Below are 16,539 nucleotides of genomic sequence, written 5' to 3'. Positions count from 1 at the left end.
ACCTTTGCAAATGGCTTCAAAAAGCTTCTAGAATTGCTCCTATTTCACAAACGTTCTCAGAAGGACTTACAGCATCCCCCAAAACAAAGCCTCCGATCTGATAACGATCGCCGTCCACCAACTCATCCTGGTGTCCAGTGCAGTAATCACTATAAGTAGTAGTATCGGTATCGGTGGTATCGGTATCGGAATCGGCCAAAATTCTGGTATTGGTTTTGGCCAATGAGCGCTCAGATACCTTATGACGTCATGGCTGGGCGCGCGATAGCAGGCATCTGAGGTTGCGATAATGAAATTTTAGCAGCTTTTCATGGGTGCGTGATAGCAATAAAACGCGATAGCTGAAGTCGCGATAGCCGAGGGTTGACTGTGTATATATATATATATATATATATATATATATATATATATATATATATATATATATATATATATATATATATATATATATAATTTTTTTCATACAATCAAATAACATAATATTTACAATAATAAGAAAATAAAAATAAAACATATTTCAAAAAAAAAATATTTGTAATCCAATACTGTCACAAGAAAATTTTCAAGTATTACTGGCAAATATTTTGTTGTTTCAAAAAGCATGGCATAGTGTGATACACTTACAATTGCATGTGAAAGTGACAGATTCATGGCTGAGGTAATGGACAGTCAATTTAATACTCTGCTTTGGGTCAATGGAGCTTTCAAGGCAGGCACTGTGCAGGAGCCCAGGATTTCCTATATGATCACTCCAAGTATACTCTCCTGAAATTTAAAAAATCAGCTTTCAGTAATTGTACATTATTTTCATTCCAATTGAAATGCTTTTTTTCACAAGAAGCTAGGGTATGTAAATTTTTTTCATACCCATTATATCTATGTACAACCATTATCAGTCAGCTGTATGTGAAAGAATCACTGTCAATCAATTATCTTTTCTGATCTTTTCTATTGTATCTGTAAGCATGCCATGGACTAAGTAGCTAAAACCTAAGTTAAACCAATTTAGAGTTTACTGTATCAGCAAAATATTCTGGTCCTCTAATTCTGCAGGAGGTGAAGTAAGGTATAGCAGCATGAGCATAATACTACCTGGGGATTCAAAGTACAGGATCATGACAGTAGTTGCCATAACTTAAGCTAATCTAAAAGCTACTCCTGTCCTAAGCTTCCTCCTCCTCTCTGGCATGGCAGCTGACTGCAAAGCACTTTATATTCTTGACACTTCTTTATATCTTTATATTTGAGGTGCTTTCAATCACATTATAAGGACTTTCTATACACAGACTTGAAAAATATCAATAGAAAAATCATATGAAAATATCACTATCCAAAAATTATAAACAAATAAACAAATAGTAAACATTTCCACTGGAGACATGATGCATTTTGATAGTCATATGGATGAGTTTGGATAGTCTCTCTACATGAATAAGCTGGTGAATAACTGCAGGCAAAATATCAGTGAAAATTGATCAACTTCAAAATGACAATTCTGTAAACAGCTCTATTTTACCTCTGCGCCTCTTGATGCTATCCCAGAAGGCTCTTGCTTCATCATCTGCACTCAAGGCAGGAATCTTGCAGAGCTGAATATGACTTGAGGTTGAAGTGCCATCAAATTTCATGCAAGACCTTTTCTGCAATATGAAAATTACAAAAACATAAGTTTTTATTCTTCTTCACATGACAGAAGTATCAACAAAGGCTACAATATTTCTCTGAATTGTACTATATCACTATGAGCAGGAACAGGAAAACAAACATAGAATTTACAAGTCCCCCGGCTAACAATTATGCCGTCTATCTGAACAGGCAGCAATGCTCTAGGCTCTTATTTTCATTAGCTTCAGTTATTTGCATTAAAAAAATAGTTTTGTAAGTATTCTGGAAATATACATGTATTCTCATTTTGGAGAGTCCAGTCTCAGCAAGAATAAAACCAAAGTAATTTTCTGCCTTTGCCTTCAGTTGAGCACCAAAAGCATGTCTAACACTGGCCAGCAGCAGAACCAAATCCTTACATAAGTGACAATTTAACTATATATCACATATATGGATTTGTTGCACCTACACCCACCAACACATACAATTGTTTCTTTTGACCTTAATATTATCAAGCTTGAATCCAGTATTTCTCCTGCTATCATTCATACATTTTTTTTTTTTTTTTTCTACTTATACCATGTGGGCTTTTCACGGGAATTTCTGGGCTAAAGGGGTTACTTTTTGTGGCAGCTCCTATCTCAAAGCCCACCCACTAGGAAACCATTGCCCCAAGTGAGGAAACCCAACCTACACTTGGAATGTGGACAGGATTCGAACCCGTGCGCTTGGAGACCCCTCGGACCCCAAAGCACGCATGGTTCCACTGTACCACGACGGCTTCTACATACACACATTTGCACACAGATGAACATGCATGTACATACACATCAACATATATTCACACACAATATACACACCTACACACACACACACACACACACACACACACACACACACACACACACGCACAAATCTTGTAAGAATAAAATAAAGATATATAAAATATAAAACATAAAAATCAAATTCACGCAGCTTCAAATCACACTTTTTAACAACATATGTAAGTGTACACAGTTTAACACTATAAACCATTCCTAGGCATGTCTAAATGTACAGAATTCCAGGTATACAAATATGAGTATTGGGTCTTTAGCAAACTTTAGAAACAAATCACAACACAAACCATCACATTCTTTCTCTGATCTCTCTGCATGGTATTAGAGATTGTGCACCCAGCAGCAGGTCGCAGTGCTGATTCAATGCTGTCACAAGGTTCCTCTAGTTCATCACAGTCCTCATCGTCAGTAATATCAATGCTACCATCATAATATATCATGTACCAATGGCTTTCTGATTTTCTGGTTTTAATTTGGAAATTAAGATCATAGTTATCTACAGAATCAACATTATCTATTATTTTGACATCATTTTCATTTTCTGGACTTTTTCCTTCAGCTTCAAGTGGCACAGGTGTGGGAACAGGTATGGATACTGGTGTGGGCACAGCCGTGGGCACAGACATAGGCACTGGTTTGGGTGATTCCTCAAAAACTTCAAAATCTGCATTTACTGGAAATGAATAAAAGGTACTTTTTCTCTTGGATTTTTTAGACTTTTCCTTAGAAGTTCCAGAATCACTGGCAACCTCTTTTTCTGTTCCAGTTTTAACCATTGTAATACAATTTCTCTACATATAAATACAGTATATGTATACAATATAGTATACAGTCAGATAAAGCACTTATGCTTGTCCAAAACTTTGCACCACTCAAAGTGAAGAAAGTAATTTCTATTTGAACCATTTTCATAAGGTATCAGGTTCACTCCCACCAAGATACAATTGTTAACTATTCATCAATGAAACAAGAGATAAGATTCTGTGCATGATAATACCTCTGAGAGATAAGATAAAACACAAGATGATGTTTCCCTGTTTATCTTAAGTTCAGTCACTACCTGATTACAATAACTTTCCAAGGTTTCATTATTGTTTGCACCGGTTGGCCTTCTTTTATTATTAGTGAGTGACTCTCCATACAAAATGTTGCTTAGCAACCTCCTGAAATCATTCCAAATCCTTCTTTGCATGTTTTCTTGAGTTACCTATAAAAATTCCACAGCTAGCAACAATACAAAGTGGTAGATCTCTTCCAATTAGGACAATTGCATACTGCATTTAGTTCAACATAAGGCTTTTTCAATTAAACACGTGTAATGGACTCAAGTTAGCAAGGGGCAGGTGTCCAGCAAACCAGCTTAAACAGGTGATCTATACAGTGTCTGGTGGCAAAATTAAAAGGTTATCAGGCAGCCATGAAGTACTGTTCTATTCTCAAGGCAGAGGAGCTCATCCCATAGTTCCTCTTTGAACTTTCACTACCATTAAAAGGCAGGTGAATGCAAATCCCACCTTAAGAACAAAGCAAAGTAAGGTAAAATAATCCCCTGTGCTTCAACAAGGCCTCTGTCCTCATCACAAAAAGGCATCTCCATGACAACATTGGTTATGAGTTGCAGTATGTAAGAGGCACCTCATTACAATTATGCAGAGAGAAACACCTTAGTTTTGTAGCAAAATATGGAGTTTTGAGCTTAGAACAATGGCAAAAGAGGCTTCGAACAAAGTGATATTTAAAATGAATGACGGGAACCCAAAGAAAGTATCATGCGGCTGAGGTATTAACCCTCTGATGTAGGCTTCACTGGACTGTGGTGACCTGGATAAACTTTGAATTCTTTCCATGAATAAAACAATGTTGTTGCTACTACAGCATCTTGAATGTCTAGCATTAGAGTGTGTTTCAGAGTGGAACTAGCATTTTGCAGCAAGATGGTGCTTTTTACCAAGGGCTAGGTTATCACTAGCCTCATGACTGTCAAATAGAGTTTATAGAGGATTGGCCATAAATTCCCCTGACCATAATCCTATTAAGAATGTATAGGGGTTGATGCCTCCGCTATAATAAAGTACTACAGATTTGTAGATTTTGAGGCAATAATAGAGACATGGGGAAATTCACTCCCATTTGGAGATATTGAGATAAGCTGCTAATACAAATGCTACTTTAGGTATCATTTCAGTTATTCTGTCCATAAACTTAGAATTATTTGTAACAGAAGTGAGTGCTGCTACCAAATTTTTTAAACTGCTATTGCTTTATAACAAAAATTTGCTATTGCAAAGCACTATTACATTGTTATCTCCAAAAACAGTTATTCATTGGTTTTCAATATATTTCAAGGATAAATACTGTTATCTGTATATTACACTCAAAATTAGCAGTTTTACTGTTAAGATAAATATACCAAAAAGTCACACTATAGTAAAACTAAATTGTACCGACCCGTAGGGTGTTGTTTGCCGTTCTGCCAGATTTCCAATCAGAACATTCAGCCTATACTAATCATGGTTCTCTAATCATAGTAGTATTAACAAATGGCATTCTAAGAATATTTTGATTATTTCATTAAATAGCAAGTGATAAAAATAAAGTATTTCATGGACATGTATGATGATGTGGCATATTAGGACGGGCGACGTTGCCACTCGACCCGAGGTGGGATTTTTCCTAGGGGAAGAGGGAGAGTCAGGTCACCATGCAGGTGCAAATTGACTCACTTCTCATCTCATCACCACGATGGAAGGACACACTGACGCTTCCCCGTCTTACTGTGTACAGCCAAATCAATGAGTTTGTCTACAGAATTAATAGATACTTCTTAAAAGGAAAAGCTTGCAAGGACCACTTTTACCCACAAATCAAGCGAGGAAGTGGACAGCAGATGCAGCTGGTGTATATGAAGGCATGATGAGGAGGATTTGTCCCAGTACAAACAAAATATGCACCACAACCTTACTAGCGTTTCTTTTCCCCACTCATTTTATTACACTGGGTATCCCGACAAGACATAATAGTAAATATTAGGAAAATTATCAGCCTCATATTCATTTTTATAACCACTATTTAATCTACCTATGGCATCTTCATGTCTTGTCTTCCACCCCACTATTTTTTAGTGAAGTCATGCATTAATTTGAAAAAAAAAAAAAAACCCGTTTTCCTTGAAGTAATATTCCGTTTTCCTTGAAGTAATAGAGATATTTTTGAGTTCACTATCCATGGATTATAAGTCTATCCCTACAGGTCAGTACAGACTAAAGTAGTGGACTGCCCAGCTCTGATATTCACACTGACAGTTTTAATGTACATTAGTTTTGAATATTAGATTAATTAGATCCAATTTGGATGTGCAAGCAGACTTGGATAGGATGAAAGAATGGACAGACAGATGGCAAATGCAATTCAATATTAACAAGTGCGGAGTATTGAGCATAGATAGAGATAATCCAAGCAATAGGTACACAATAGATAACGTGGCACTAGGAAGTTCCAAGTATGAGAAAGATTTAGGAGTCATAGTTAGCTCTGATCTCGGTACAAGGAAGCAATGTAATGAGGCCAGGAATAAGGTGAATAGAGTACTGGGATTCATTTATAGAAGTGTTAAAAAGCAGGAGTCCCGAAGTAATACTGGTCAGGCAACATCTTGACTATGCGGTACAATTCTGGTCCCCACATTTCAGGAAGGTCATAGCTCTGTTGGAGTCAGTGCAAAGGATGATGACTAAAAAGATACAGGAAATGAGGGATATTCCCTATGAAGAAAGACTCAAAAAACTCAACCTGCATTCCTTAGAGAGACATAAGTTAAGAGGAGACCTGATAGAACTATTTAAGTGGTATAAGGGTTTTAATAAAGGGAACATGAATGTAGTTCTTAGGGTCAGTAGCAGGAACAGAACCAGAAATAATGGGTTTAAACTTGAAAAATTCAGGTTTAGGAACGATATGGGAAGGAACTGGTCTTCAAACAGAGTGGTTGATGAGTGGAACAGTCTCATTGGTCATGTAGTCAGAGCTGAGTCAATAAGGAGCTTTAAAAGAAGGTTAGATAAGTTCATGGATGGGGATGATAGATGGTATTAGGTAGCTTAAACACACAGTGACTGCCTCGTATAGGCCTGGCAACCTCTTGCAGTTTCTCTCTTTTCTTATGTTCTTATGTAGAGCAAGTGTATCACATATATCTCAGTGTTTTCATGATGTGCACAGAAATGTATAGATTTTGGAGGATTCATTCCCTGAATACTATTTAGAAATTTTTCTAGCAGATTATCAGGTAACACTACCAACAGTTCACCTGCCTCACTCAGTGCTGCCACCTGTTCACTGCCTTATCTTCATCATTCATTAGTAACTTATCATGTTATCCTTCTAGCAATGTTAGGTCATTAGCAATAATCCCTCTTTCAACAATAAACAAATTAATTTCTTTTTCCTTATTTCTAATAGGGAGAATTGCCTCCCTAAACAAATTCATATTCAGAGATTCAAGTAGTATACATTGGACAGCATTTTACTACAAAAGACAAGATGAAGATGAGCAATGGAACTAAGTTTGTAATTCTAAAATTTTTCTACAAATGCAAAGATGCAAATTTATGTACACTGTCAGAAACACAAATCACAAGCAAACCAATACTTCTAAAATCATGAAATCTGCTGTTTACTTAAATCTTTTATCATCCTATGTCACATGGTTTTGATCATTTGTGCAGTTTATCAGTTTCAGACAGTCCAATAGGCCAGCTAATGTCTGTCCTTCTTTTGTGTTTCTATATCTAAACATGACTTTTTACTCAGTTTCTTTGAAAACAAAGACATTGCCTATAACAAACAGTATTGTACAAAACTCTTGCTTTATCAAATACTAATAGTATGTCAATATCACGAAACCAAGTCTGGATGACTTTTTGGTGCTTCATCTAATCTGAATTCAGCCATCAAAATGCATTACATTCTAATAACTTCCAGAACATTGAAGCAATATCAATGCTACATCAAAGTATAATAAATAGATACCTAAATCTAAAACACAAAGAACGACATTCCCACATACCTTTACTACTGCTACTCTCTGAGATTTTGGACTTCTAACTCCCTTCCGCATTCTGACATCAACCTCTTCTGCAACACTTGAGCGAGGTGGTAATGGAGGAGGGATGTCAAAAGTCTCACCACCAACTGCCCCAGGGCTGACCAAACCATCATAAATATCATAAACTGGGTCTGATCTTGTACTGCTTGCACCAGGGTGCATATACTCAAAGGGATCAACCTGTTCATAGTAACTCATTTCGTCATCGTTGCGTGATTTACGTGACTTAAATGATAGTAACTCTTGGGCTTCCTCGCTAATTGAAACATTAGATGGGTTAACATTTGTTTCAGCTTGATTTATAGATGATGATGATGATGGAGACCTTTTCTTTGCCTTTTCCTCTTCTTTGGCTTTCAGTACTATTGGGTCAAAAACATCTAAAAGACTAATCTTTGTTTCACAATCCTCAGATTCTTTCACTGCTAATCCTTTACCAAGATCTATGAGATCATCTTTAGGAATGTTTGATTTTCCAACTAAACTGACACTTAAGGCCATTTCTTTTGTAGGTGTTCCAGAGATGGCTGATGTACTCTGGCAATCAGATAAGTGATTACCCAAGACAAGATTAATGTCCAGATTAGAACACCTTAGTCCACTGGGAGAAGGACTTTGAGTGCCTGATGAGGTTTGAGTTACAGGTACCAGCTGACCAGGATTTTGGAAGTTTTTATAACCGAGACCACAAGAGAGGGAACTTGACTGTCCTATTACAGACTGGTATGAAACTGAGGACAAGGATGATGAGCTGTAATTGGAATATGGAGTCATCCCATTCTGACCAGCTACAGGCCAACTGGAGCCAGCTACAATGGGGGTTATCGTTCCTTGATATGTTGACAAGTTGGAAGGTGGTCTCACTGATGGTGGTGGGGAAGTGAAGGACTGTCTGTAAGTATTTGACATTGTATATGTTCCCTGAGAAGTTGTGATAGGAACTACTGCACTCTGGTTGGCATTAATATTGTGAAGAAGAGTAAGTATGTCATTCTTTGGTTTTTCTGGACTGTGAAATGAAATCAAGTCTTCCTGGTTTTCAGCAGTGGATGTTAATTTTGATGTACTTACTGATTCTAATTGACTAACATGTGTAAATTGAGATTCAGTGATAAAAGGAGAACCTTGTGACACCGATCTGGTTTTAGTTGCAGCTTGTGGAAATAAGTTGACTGGCTGGGTATGAGAGAGGCTAAACGTGCGAGGTTTGGGTGTTGGTTGTGTTGTGGCTGGACTGGGACGAGGTCTTGGTTTGACATCAGTTTTTGTACTCCCTCTTTCGGTGGGAGTCTGAGGCCTTGGTCGATCTGAAAGTAAGTACTGAAAGTAAGTATATGAGTCAAGTAATAAATCAATAATAATTAAGGTAATCATTTTGCAAATTAATATATAAAGGAAATAGAATGTCTTCTAATATACAGAGTAAGTGCTTAAAATAACACCTGGAATTTATATTGAGCAAGGGAATCTCAATTACATAAATATATTACTTGGTTTAATGGTTGTTAATTAACTTCATACATGGGATTTTACTTTTTACTTTGACAATTATGAGAAAATGTTCCACTTAGAAATTTTAACTTTACAAAAGGATAAAAAGTTAATTAATTCATTTAGGGGTAAGTGTGACATCATGAATGAAGTGAAGGAAGGCTATATAAATTCTACTTCCTTTCCTGGGTAACTTGGATATGTATATATATACTTTATTTTGGGCTTCCACACTGTCACCCATCATACCTTGTGTACCATTTTCCTTTACTGGGGCAGATCGCTGTGAGTGTGATCTGCTAAGTTTTTCCCTTCGGATCCTTTCATATTCTTTGTTTTCTTCCTCAAGGGCTTTTGCAATATCCTGTTGTGTATATTGACCCCCACCCATAGAGCGCATTTTTGGTGGAAGAGGAGGGGGCTTGTCTCCCATTGTTGCATCAGTCAGCTGAGGGTCATTCTACATCTGTACATAAGAGTAGAGCAGGTAATGCTTACATTAAGATTCTGCAATTTCAACAACACAAAAATATCTCTGTACCAGTAAATAGGTATCTACATATACATATATATATATATATATATATATATATATATATATATATATATATATATATATATATATATATATATATATATATATATATATATATATATATATATATATATATATATATATATATATATATATATATATATATATATATATATATATATATATATATATATATATATATATATATATATATATATATATATATATATATATATATATATATATATATATATATATATATATATATATATATATATATATATATATATATATATATATATATATATATATATATAAATGTTTATGTAAATTTCTACCTAGATATCATATCCCTTCATTTCTAGCTAATTGGAAAGTAATTTCCTGTTACTGTTATCACATGTTAAATTGAATAGATAATGTTAACTATCGAGCATTCAAAACACACACAATTAGGTCTCTGACACAGAAGCTATATATAGCTATTCAATGGGAAGTCAGAAAAATAACTCTTCAGCTCCTCTAACTAATGGAATCAGAATACCAGAGCAACCTCTGCCTTGAAGGATCCTGAGGATGAATTCCTACCTAAACATCCCCAAAAGTTGGATAAATCACAACCTACAACCATTAGTCTAACATTACAAAAATTATAACAAACTTGTAGATTTACACAAGTTATGGTTTTAGGCACAGAGTAGCTGTACAAACAATAAGATTTTCAGCCTTTCAACCTTGATATTGGTTTCTTCCTATACATTCTTTTTTCTTTAAGTTGTGTTACATGATGTGTTTCATACAAGTTACTTTCAAACAGCAAACTATCTTATAGCACATTTTCCTTCATGTTACGCCATTAGAATAACTTTATCAACTTGATGTACCTAGAAAACTTAATATTTTGTAGCATGCAGACATAATTTCCTATGCTAAGTGAACTCCACACTTATCTTCCAAAGAGAACTTGATAACTGGTAGCAGGCGAACTGAGCTATCTATCGAACAACTTCCGTTGCAAGATAACTCTGTGCTTTAGAGATTGACCCTTTACTTTCCCTGTAAAACTCAATTGGTGGGAGCAGAAGTAGCTGAGCACAAGCCTATGCACAGTATAGACTTCTTAGCTTCTTCAGACAAGGTTGTTATTGTTACGTTACATAACATAACATAAATAATAGGATAACAAAGGGCCACCAGGGCTCATCTAGGTTATCCTGTATCAGTCGCACAGCGACCTCGTCACTGTCAACCTTCATTTTGCAACGACATTACTGCCAATTACCTTCTACATATACTGTAGTTAGGCAGCAAGGAGCTTGGGGTCCTTCGGCTGGTTGGGTGAGATCAGTGTAAGCACCGTCAACACATAAGGAAGACATAAAGACACACGAAATGAGAGAACAACTTCACTCGACGAGCACTCTACTGGTGACTTTCTCGGCGCCAGATGATTTCGGGTCGGAGACAACAAAAACAATATCAACAACTACATTGGTGACATAAAGAAATAAGGAAAGAAAAAAAAACTTTATTAGACCAGAAGGTAATTGAGATTCATTCATTTTGGAGATGATTTTGTACTGTATTACCAAACTTTTTAAGGCCGAATAAGTCTTGACGAATGTCATTTTATCTTCCGCTGCGCTTCCTGTCCCCTCCGTCCTATCTTTACTTTTATTTCCTTTGCGTCTCCCTCCATCATGAGACTTTGATTTCAACAACATGTATCAAGTATAGATTTAAAGGGCGGTATTATTTGATAACAATAGAAAACTTTCATTTTAACTGTCGACAATAATACTTACAGTTGTTTATGGTAGGTATTATATATATATATATATATATATATATATATATATATATATATATATATATATATATATATATATATATATATATATATATATATATATATATATATATATATATATATATATATATATATATATGAGAGAGAGAGAGAGAGAGAGAGAGAGAGAGAGAGAGAGAGAGAGAGAGAGGAGAGATGTGTGTGTGTCACTAATATGTAAAAATGCACTTGCACAGTTCTAGATGGTATCATCTTTTTAAGAACGAAAATATGAAAGTGACTGGAATTTCATGTTACGCTATAATGAACGATGAGAACCGCAATTACTTGTTAGCATGTCACAACCGCTATTTTGTACTCTGCCAATTATTAATGTAACATAATAGCTTTTATTCTTGATAAACTAAGGTGTTGTTACATGCTGATTCTTCCGATGAATAGTAGTAGTCGTTTGAACACTACACATAGTTATAGAAATACACAGGTAATTGATATATATTTATTGAAAGTCACCACAAATATCTCTCCAACGAGTAAGAACTAACCACTGTAGGTGGGACGATACAAGACGTTGTTACCAACTCAGCACCTCGCTCAAGAATGTCTCCAGTAATCCTTGTCGGTGTCATGCATAGGCATATTAAAGACAGCAAAATTTAAATAACTCCAACCATTATCATACCTAAGTTTAAATAGTTTTATGCAGTACTCCACACCAGGCCCAACTTTTGTGGAAAGCAATGATATCTGCCAGCTTTTCAAATTACAAGGAGGATAAAGTAATTTAACTTTTTTATTCTTTTTTTTAAGAATTGTTACCAGCAGATTACAAGATTACACGCCATTCCTCAATTCCTGCCTCAAACTGCAATCGCGTGAATACTTGCAACAGCACAACACATCCTTGCAAAATAAATAGATTAGAGCTAGGGATACATCAGTTTGCTCGTACTCTGCCCTTGTCGCAACAGTGCACCAGGAAGGGATTATACAATATGTTTGTAAGATTTGTTTTTTTTCTTTTTCCGGGAAGCACTCTGTGTGCGAAACACCCATTCCTACACACACACACACACACACACACACACACACACACACACACCGCGTAGTGCAGTGGTTAGCACGTTCGACTCACAATCGAGAGGGCCGGGTTCGAGTCCCGGGAGTGGCGAGGCAATTGGGCAAGCCTCTTAATGTGTGGCCCCTGTTCACCTAGCAGTAAATAGGTACGGGATGCAGCTCGAGGGGTTGTGGCCTCGCATTCCCGATGTGTGTTGTGGTCTCAGTCCTACCCGAAGATCGATCAATGAGCTCTGAGCTCGCTCCGTAATGGGGAAGACTGGCTGGGTGATCAGCAGACGACCGAGGAGGTGAATTACACACACACACATACACACAAACACACACACTGAATAATTTAGCTTCTCTTAAATATAAGTACTAGTGTACTAAAGTAATGTCAAGACTACTGAGAGTTGCTTATACAATGTTATTCTTCTCTCTGGATGAAACACATATTCTTGAGTTCTACATGTCAAGCTTCTCAAGAAATCACGAATGACCATTGTGGCCTGGTAAGCACACTACAGCAGACAAGACACGCACGGTCGGTGATGAGGGGTGGGATGTGCTCTTGCTATCATCTCATACTCGCCACAACTTTGGGTCAGATTGCTTGGCCTGATCATCAGATGGTGAATGAAAGTTTACTCCACAGGCACAAGATCTGCAACACTGCTTTCCATATCAGCTTGGCATTTGTAAACGTATACGTGTCTAAACGGATCATGACATTTCAAGGCTATTCTTGTTCTTAATTAATCAGCGCTCTCTTCCTCCTGATAGTGTTGATAATTGTAGTGATTAAATTCATTAAATCATAGATAAAAAAAAAAAAACATAATTGCTTCAGTTCCGTTACCAAGCATAACGTGCATGTGAGAAACATTGTCTAAAAGCTGATTTGGTTGTACTACAGGTTACATTGTAAGTAGACAACCTTTCTTTTAGTCAAGCCGCTACATTGCATTGCCCGTAACCTTGCAGTAAAAATAAAACAAGGTAGCAGAGTAAAATAAACTAGTGTTTCTGCTACGATTGTAGTTACGATATTTTGAGTTCAAGCGTGATACTTACAATTAATTATTAACTTATTTAACGAAATAACTGTACTCCTAACCAAACAATTTCCATCACTTCATAACTGGAAGAATATTTTTAAACGCTTCGACTCATATCGCGACTCCAAGATCCAAAGGATGTTGGAAACGTTTTCAAGTATGTATTCTTAATTCCGGTGATACATTAACAATGACTCTGAACCATCAAGAGAAAAATTATTCTTGACAACCCGATCGATCATTCCGGTAGCCTTTGAAAAACTGTTATATGAAAACTCAGAGAATTTCAAAGTAAGAGTCGTGAACTATTTACATTGAATATTAATTCTGATGGTCGCTCGCCTCCGGTGGTGCTACGTTGGAACTATACTAGTAATCGGTCCCACGCATTGCCGCAACTATGATGAAGTGAATATAAAAATAGGATGCTATACATATATTGTATTAGGTATGTATTGGTGATAATACCCCCAAGGCACACAAATCACAGATATTTCTAGACCACCAAACAAGAAGGTCATCCTCTTGGCAAGGCTGCGGCACGCAGAGGATGCTCTCTGCTAACAGCGAGGCAGCATCGTACACTCGCCGGGCGTCCCCTCAGTAGATAATTGATTTCACTCATGCGTCTCAAGAATCTAATCTATAATGATTATAAAAAAATAAACATATCTAGGTATCAGGTTTCCATTTTGCAAAAGAATATAACCGCACACACACACACACACACACACACACACACACACACACACACACACACACACGTAATTCGTTACCTATGATTGAATCTCAATACTAAAAAAAGAAAAAGAAAATAATAATAATTACATTCGGCAAAAAGAAAAAAGAGAAAATCAGAATTTAAGGCTAGTGAAGGGTTACGCATCGTCGGATCTTGTGCCGCCCGTCCCGCCCATGTCGCTCTAGTGAATCTGCGGCGATTAGGTCAGGGGCAGCACGCACTTCACGCCGGCTGGCACGTTGCTGTCACACTCGCCTCTGTCCCAGTGGTCATGACACGCGTGGAGGTTATGCTCATCACCTTTGCATGATACTCGCCTCACCATGGCCCGCGGGACTTCTTTAAGACCATCTTCGCTGATGTTAACGTTGTATGGTGACGCTTTTTTTCTGTTGGAAGTTACAGAGAGAGAGAGAGAGAGAGAGAGAGAGAGAGAGAGAGAGAGAGTTTATATCTTGCATCCGCATTCTATTTTTACCGTTGTTATTGATGTCATTATGTGTGTTGCCGTTGGCCTTGATGTATATATGTTTGTTTGTGTGTGTCCGCCTGATTATTTGTTCACCTAAGAGGAGTTTTCTTCGAGTTTTAGTGAAGGAACACCAACTAACAGACTTTGAGATGGAGCAGGATATGTATTCGTATGTGAATCTACTTCAAAACTGTTTACAATATATGTCAAAGTTCTCCACGGCACAAGACTAATAGAGTATTATTCACCACACTCATCAAATCTACGGGTGATATTTGTCATCCTTCGGTCTTAGAAGATGAGTAGCGGATAGGGGCAAAGTCAGGCAGTGAGATCAAGGCGTACTTACATTTTGTTGAACACCATGCGACAGGCAACCGTGGCCTCAGCTTCGCCCCACATGCCGTCGTTGCACACTGAGCTGTTTGTTCTCACTTTGCCATGGAGCTGCTCAGTCCATCCAGTAACTTGCAGCCACCCTACTACCTCCAGATTGGTACCATTGACAACAGCGGTGGTCGCGTTCTTCAGCGAGATACTAAACGATGCTGGTAGCGTAGAACGTGTAAATTGGTTATGTAAATACAAAACTGTACTTATCTCCACAGAGTGACTTATTCTCAAGCGGACATTTATTACCAAATCTATAAACAAAAAAATAGCAATAACACGACTGAAAAAAAGAAAATATATAGCCCTCAATATTAGTACTCACATTTGGCCATGAGGTCTGCAGCATTCACAATCTCGTACTCATTTTGAGCAGAAGTGTGGCTAGGAATCTTTCTAGGTGACCGATTATCGTGTCGTAATGGGGACACGTATGGTTCTCGATCCTCACGGTCTTCTTTATCTCTTATTTCTTCTGGGAATTCAAGAAGTTCAAAATCAAGTTCCTCATCTGATCCATCGGTTTCAGATCCATCACCTTTGTTCTTTCCTCTTCCCTTTCCTTTTCCTTTCCCTTTCCCCCTCCCTTTTCCTTTTCCCTTAGACCTGGGTTTTTCTGAGCCTTCAGATTCATCGAAATAATCTTCGTCATCCCAGAAATTCATATCGTTTTCCTCTTCCATGTCCTCGTCGTCGTCGTGACCTGCACGCGACCCATAAGCATTCGGGCAGGAGCAAAGGGCTACTTGCTCCCACATGAAAGTACCGGACAGGGGGCATCTCTCTATGGCGTACACACTGCCGTCCTCTGCAGAGTAAAAATAAATAAATGAATATATATATATATATATATATATATATATATATATATATATATATATATATATATATATATATATATATATATATATATATAAACTGTGTATCACTCCTCAGAAAAAACAAAAGTAAGTTCTCAGAGGTGGGTGACTGTGGTATATACTATGCTACGACTGCTTACATTATGAAGCAGCCTTCCTACCATTATTTTGATCTAGAGCGACATGACAACTCAGGAATTTTAGTAGGTAAATATCACTGACCAGATGTCGTGACTCGTAAATTAAGTCACACCTTTCTCAAACCCATGCACTCCATGTCCGCCTTCCCATCCCTCATTGTTTCTACATTTCTCATATCCCCTCCTCATCACCTCTTTCTAAATCCTCCCTCTCTCTCTCTCTCTCTCTCTCTCTCTCTTACTTATCTTCCAGTACGTAGGTTCCATCTGGGTCTGTTTCATCCTCATGGCGTCTTCGAACACATTTCTAAAGAATTCTTCTTCGCCTGTGCTCTCGAAGTAGTCAGTCATGAGCCTTACCTCCTCATGAGCATCTCTGGACATACAAGGAGACGTTTAGGGTAGGAATGGCGCATATAAAAAATCAATAT

General features: G+C 37.2%; 2 protein-coding genes across 3 annotated transcripts in view; both read right to left on the bottom strand.

Annotated features, from left to right (window-relative positions):
- The window catches only part of LOC123504774 (phosphatidylinositol 4-phosphate 3-kinase C2 domain-containing subunit beta-like), a 35,269-nt gene extending 24,258 nt beyond the window's left edge, over positions 1 to 11,011 (bottom strand). The window contains exons 1-5 of one of the 2 annotated variants that reach the window (XM_045255591.1): positions 10,857 to 11,011; positions 9,289 to 9,505; positions 7,510 to 8,855; positions 1,517 to 1,640; positions 625 to 765 (exon numbers count right to left, since the gene is read on the bottom strand). In XM_045255591.1, coding sequence (XP_045111526.1) covers positions 625 to 765; positions 1,517 to 1,640; positions 7,510 to 8,855; positions 9,289 to 9,472 — 1,795 coding nt within the window. In that variant the 5' untranslated portion in view covers positions 9,473 to 9,505; positions 10,857 to 11,011. Of the gene's footprint in view, positions 1 to 624; positions 766 to 1,516; positions 1,641 to 2,731; positions 3,516 to 7,509; positions 8,856 to 9,288; positions 9,506 to 10,856 lie in introns of those variants that run through there. The other variant, XM_045255592.1, reaches the window with a different exon arrangement.
- A 1,672-nt stretch (positions 11,012 to 12,683) lies between these two features.
- Positions 12,684 to 16,539, bottom strand: part of LOC123504903 — a 28,574-nt gene continuing 24,718 nt past the window's right edge. Inside the window, exons 17-20 of the mRNA XM_045255809.1 lie at positions 16,351 to 16,484; positions 15,434 to 15,916; positions 15,068 to 15,266; positions 12,684 to 14,635 (exon numbers count right to left, since the gene is read on the bottom strand). Coding sequence (XP_045111744.1) covers positions 14,446 to 14,635; positions 15,068 to 15,266; positions 15,434 to 15,916; positions 16,351 to 16,484 — 1,006 coding nt within the window. The 3' untranslated portion in view covers positions 12,684 to 14,445. The remainder of the gene's footprint in view (positions 14,636 to 15,067; positions 15,267 to 15,433; positions 15,917 to 16,350; positions 16,485 to 16,539) is intronic.

Source organism: Portunus trituberculatus, chromosome 17 (assembly GCF_017591435.1).
Source record: "Portunus trituberculatus isolate SZX2019 chromosome 17, ASM1759143v1, whole genome shotgun sequence".
NCBI classification, from domain to species: domain Eukaryota; kingdom Metazoa; phylum Arthropoda; class Malacostraca; order Decapoda; family Portunidae; genus Portunus; species Portunus trituberculatus.
The sequence above is the reverse complement of the archived record's forward strand: the minus strand, read 5'-3'. Positions and strand labels throughout refer to the sequence as shown.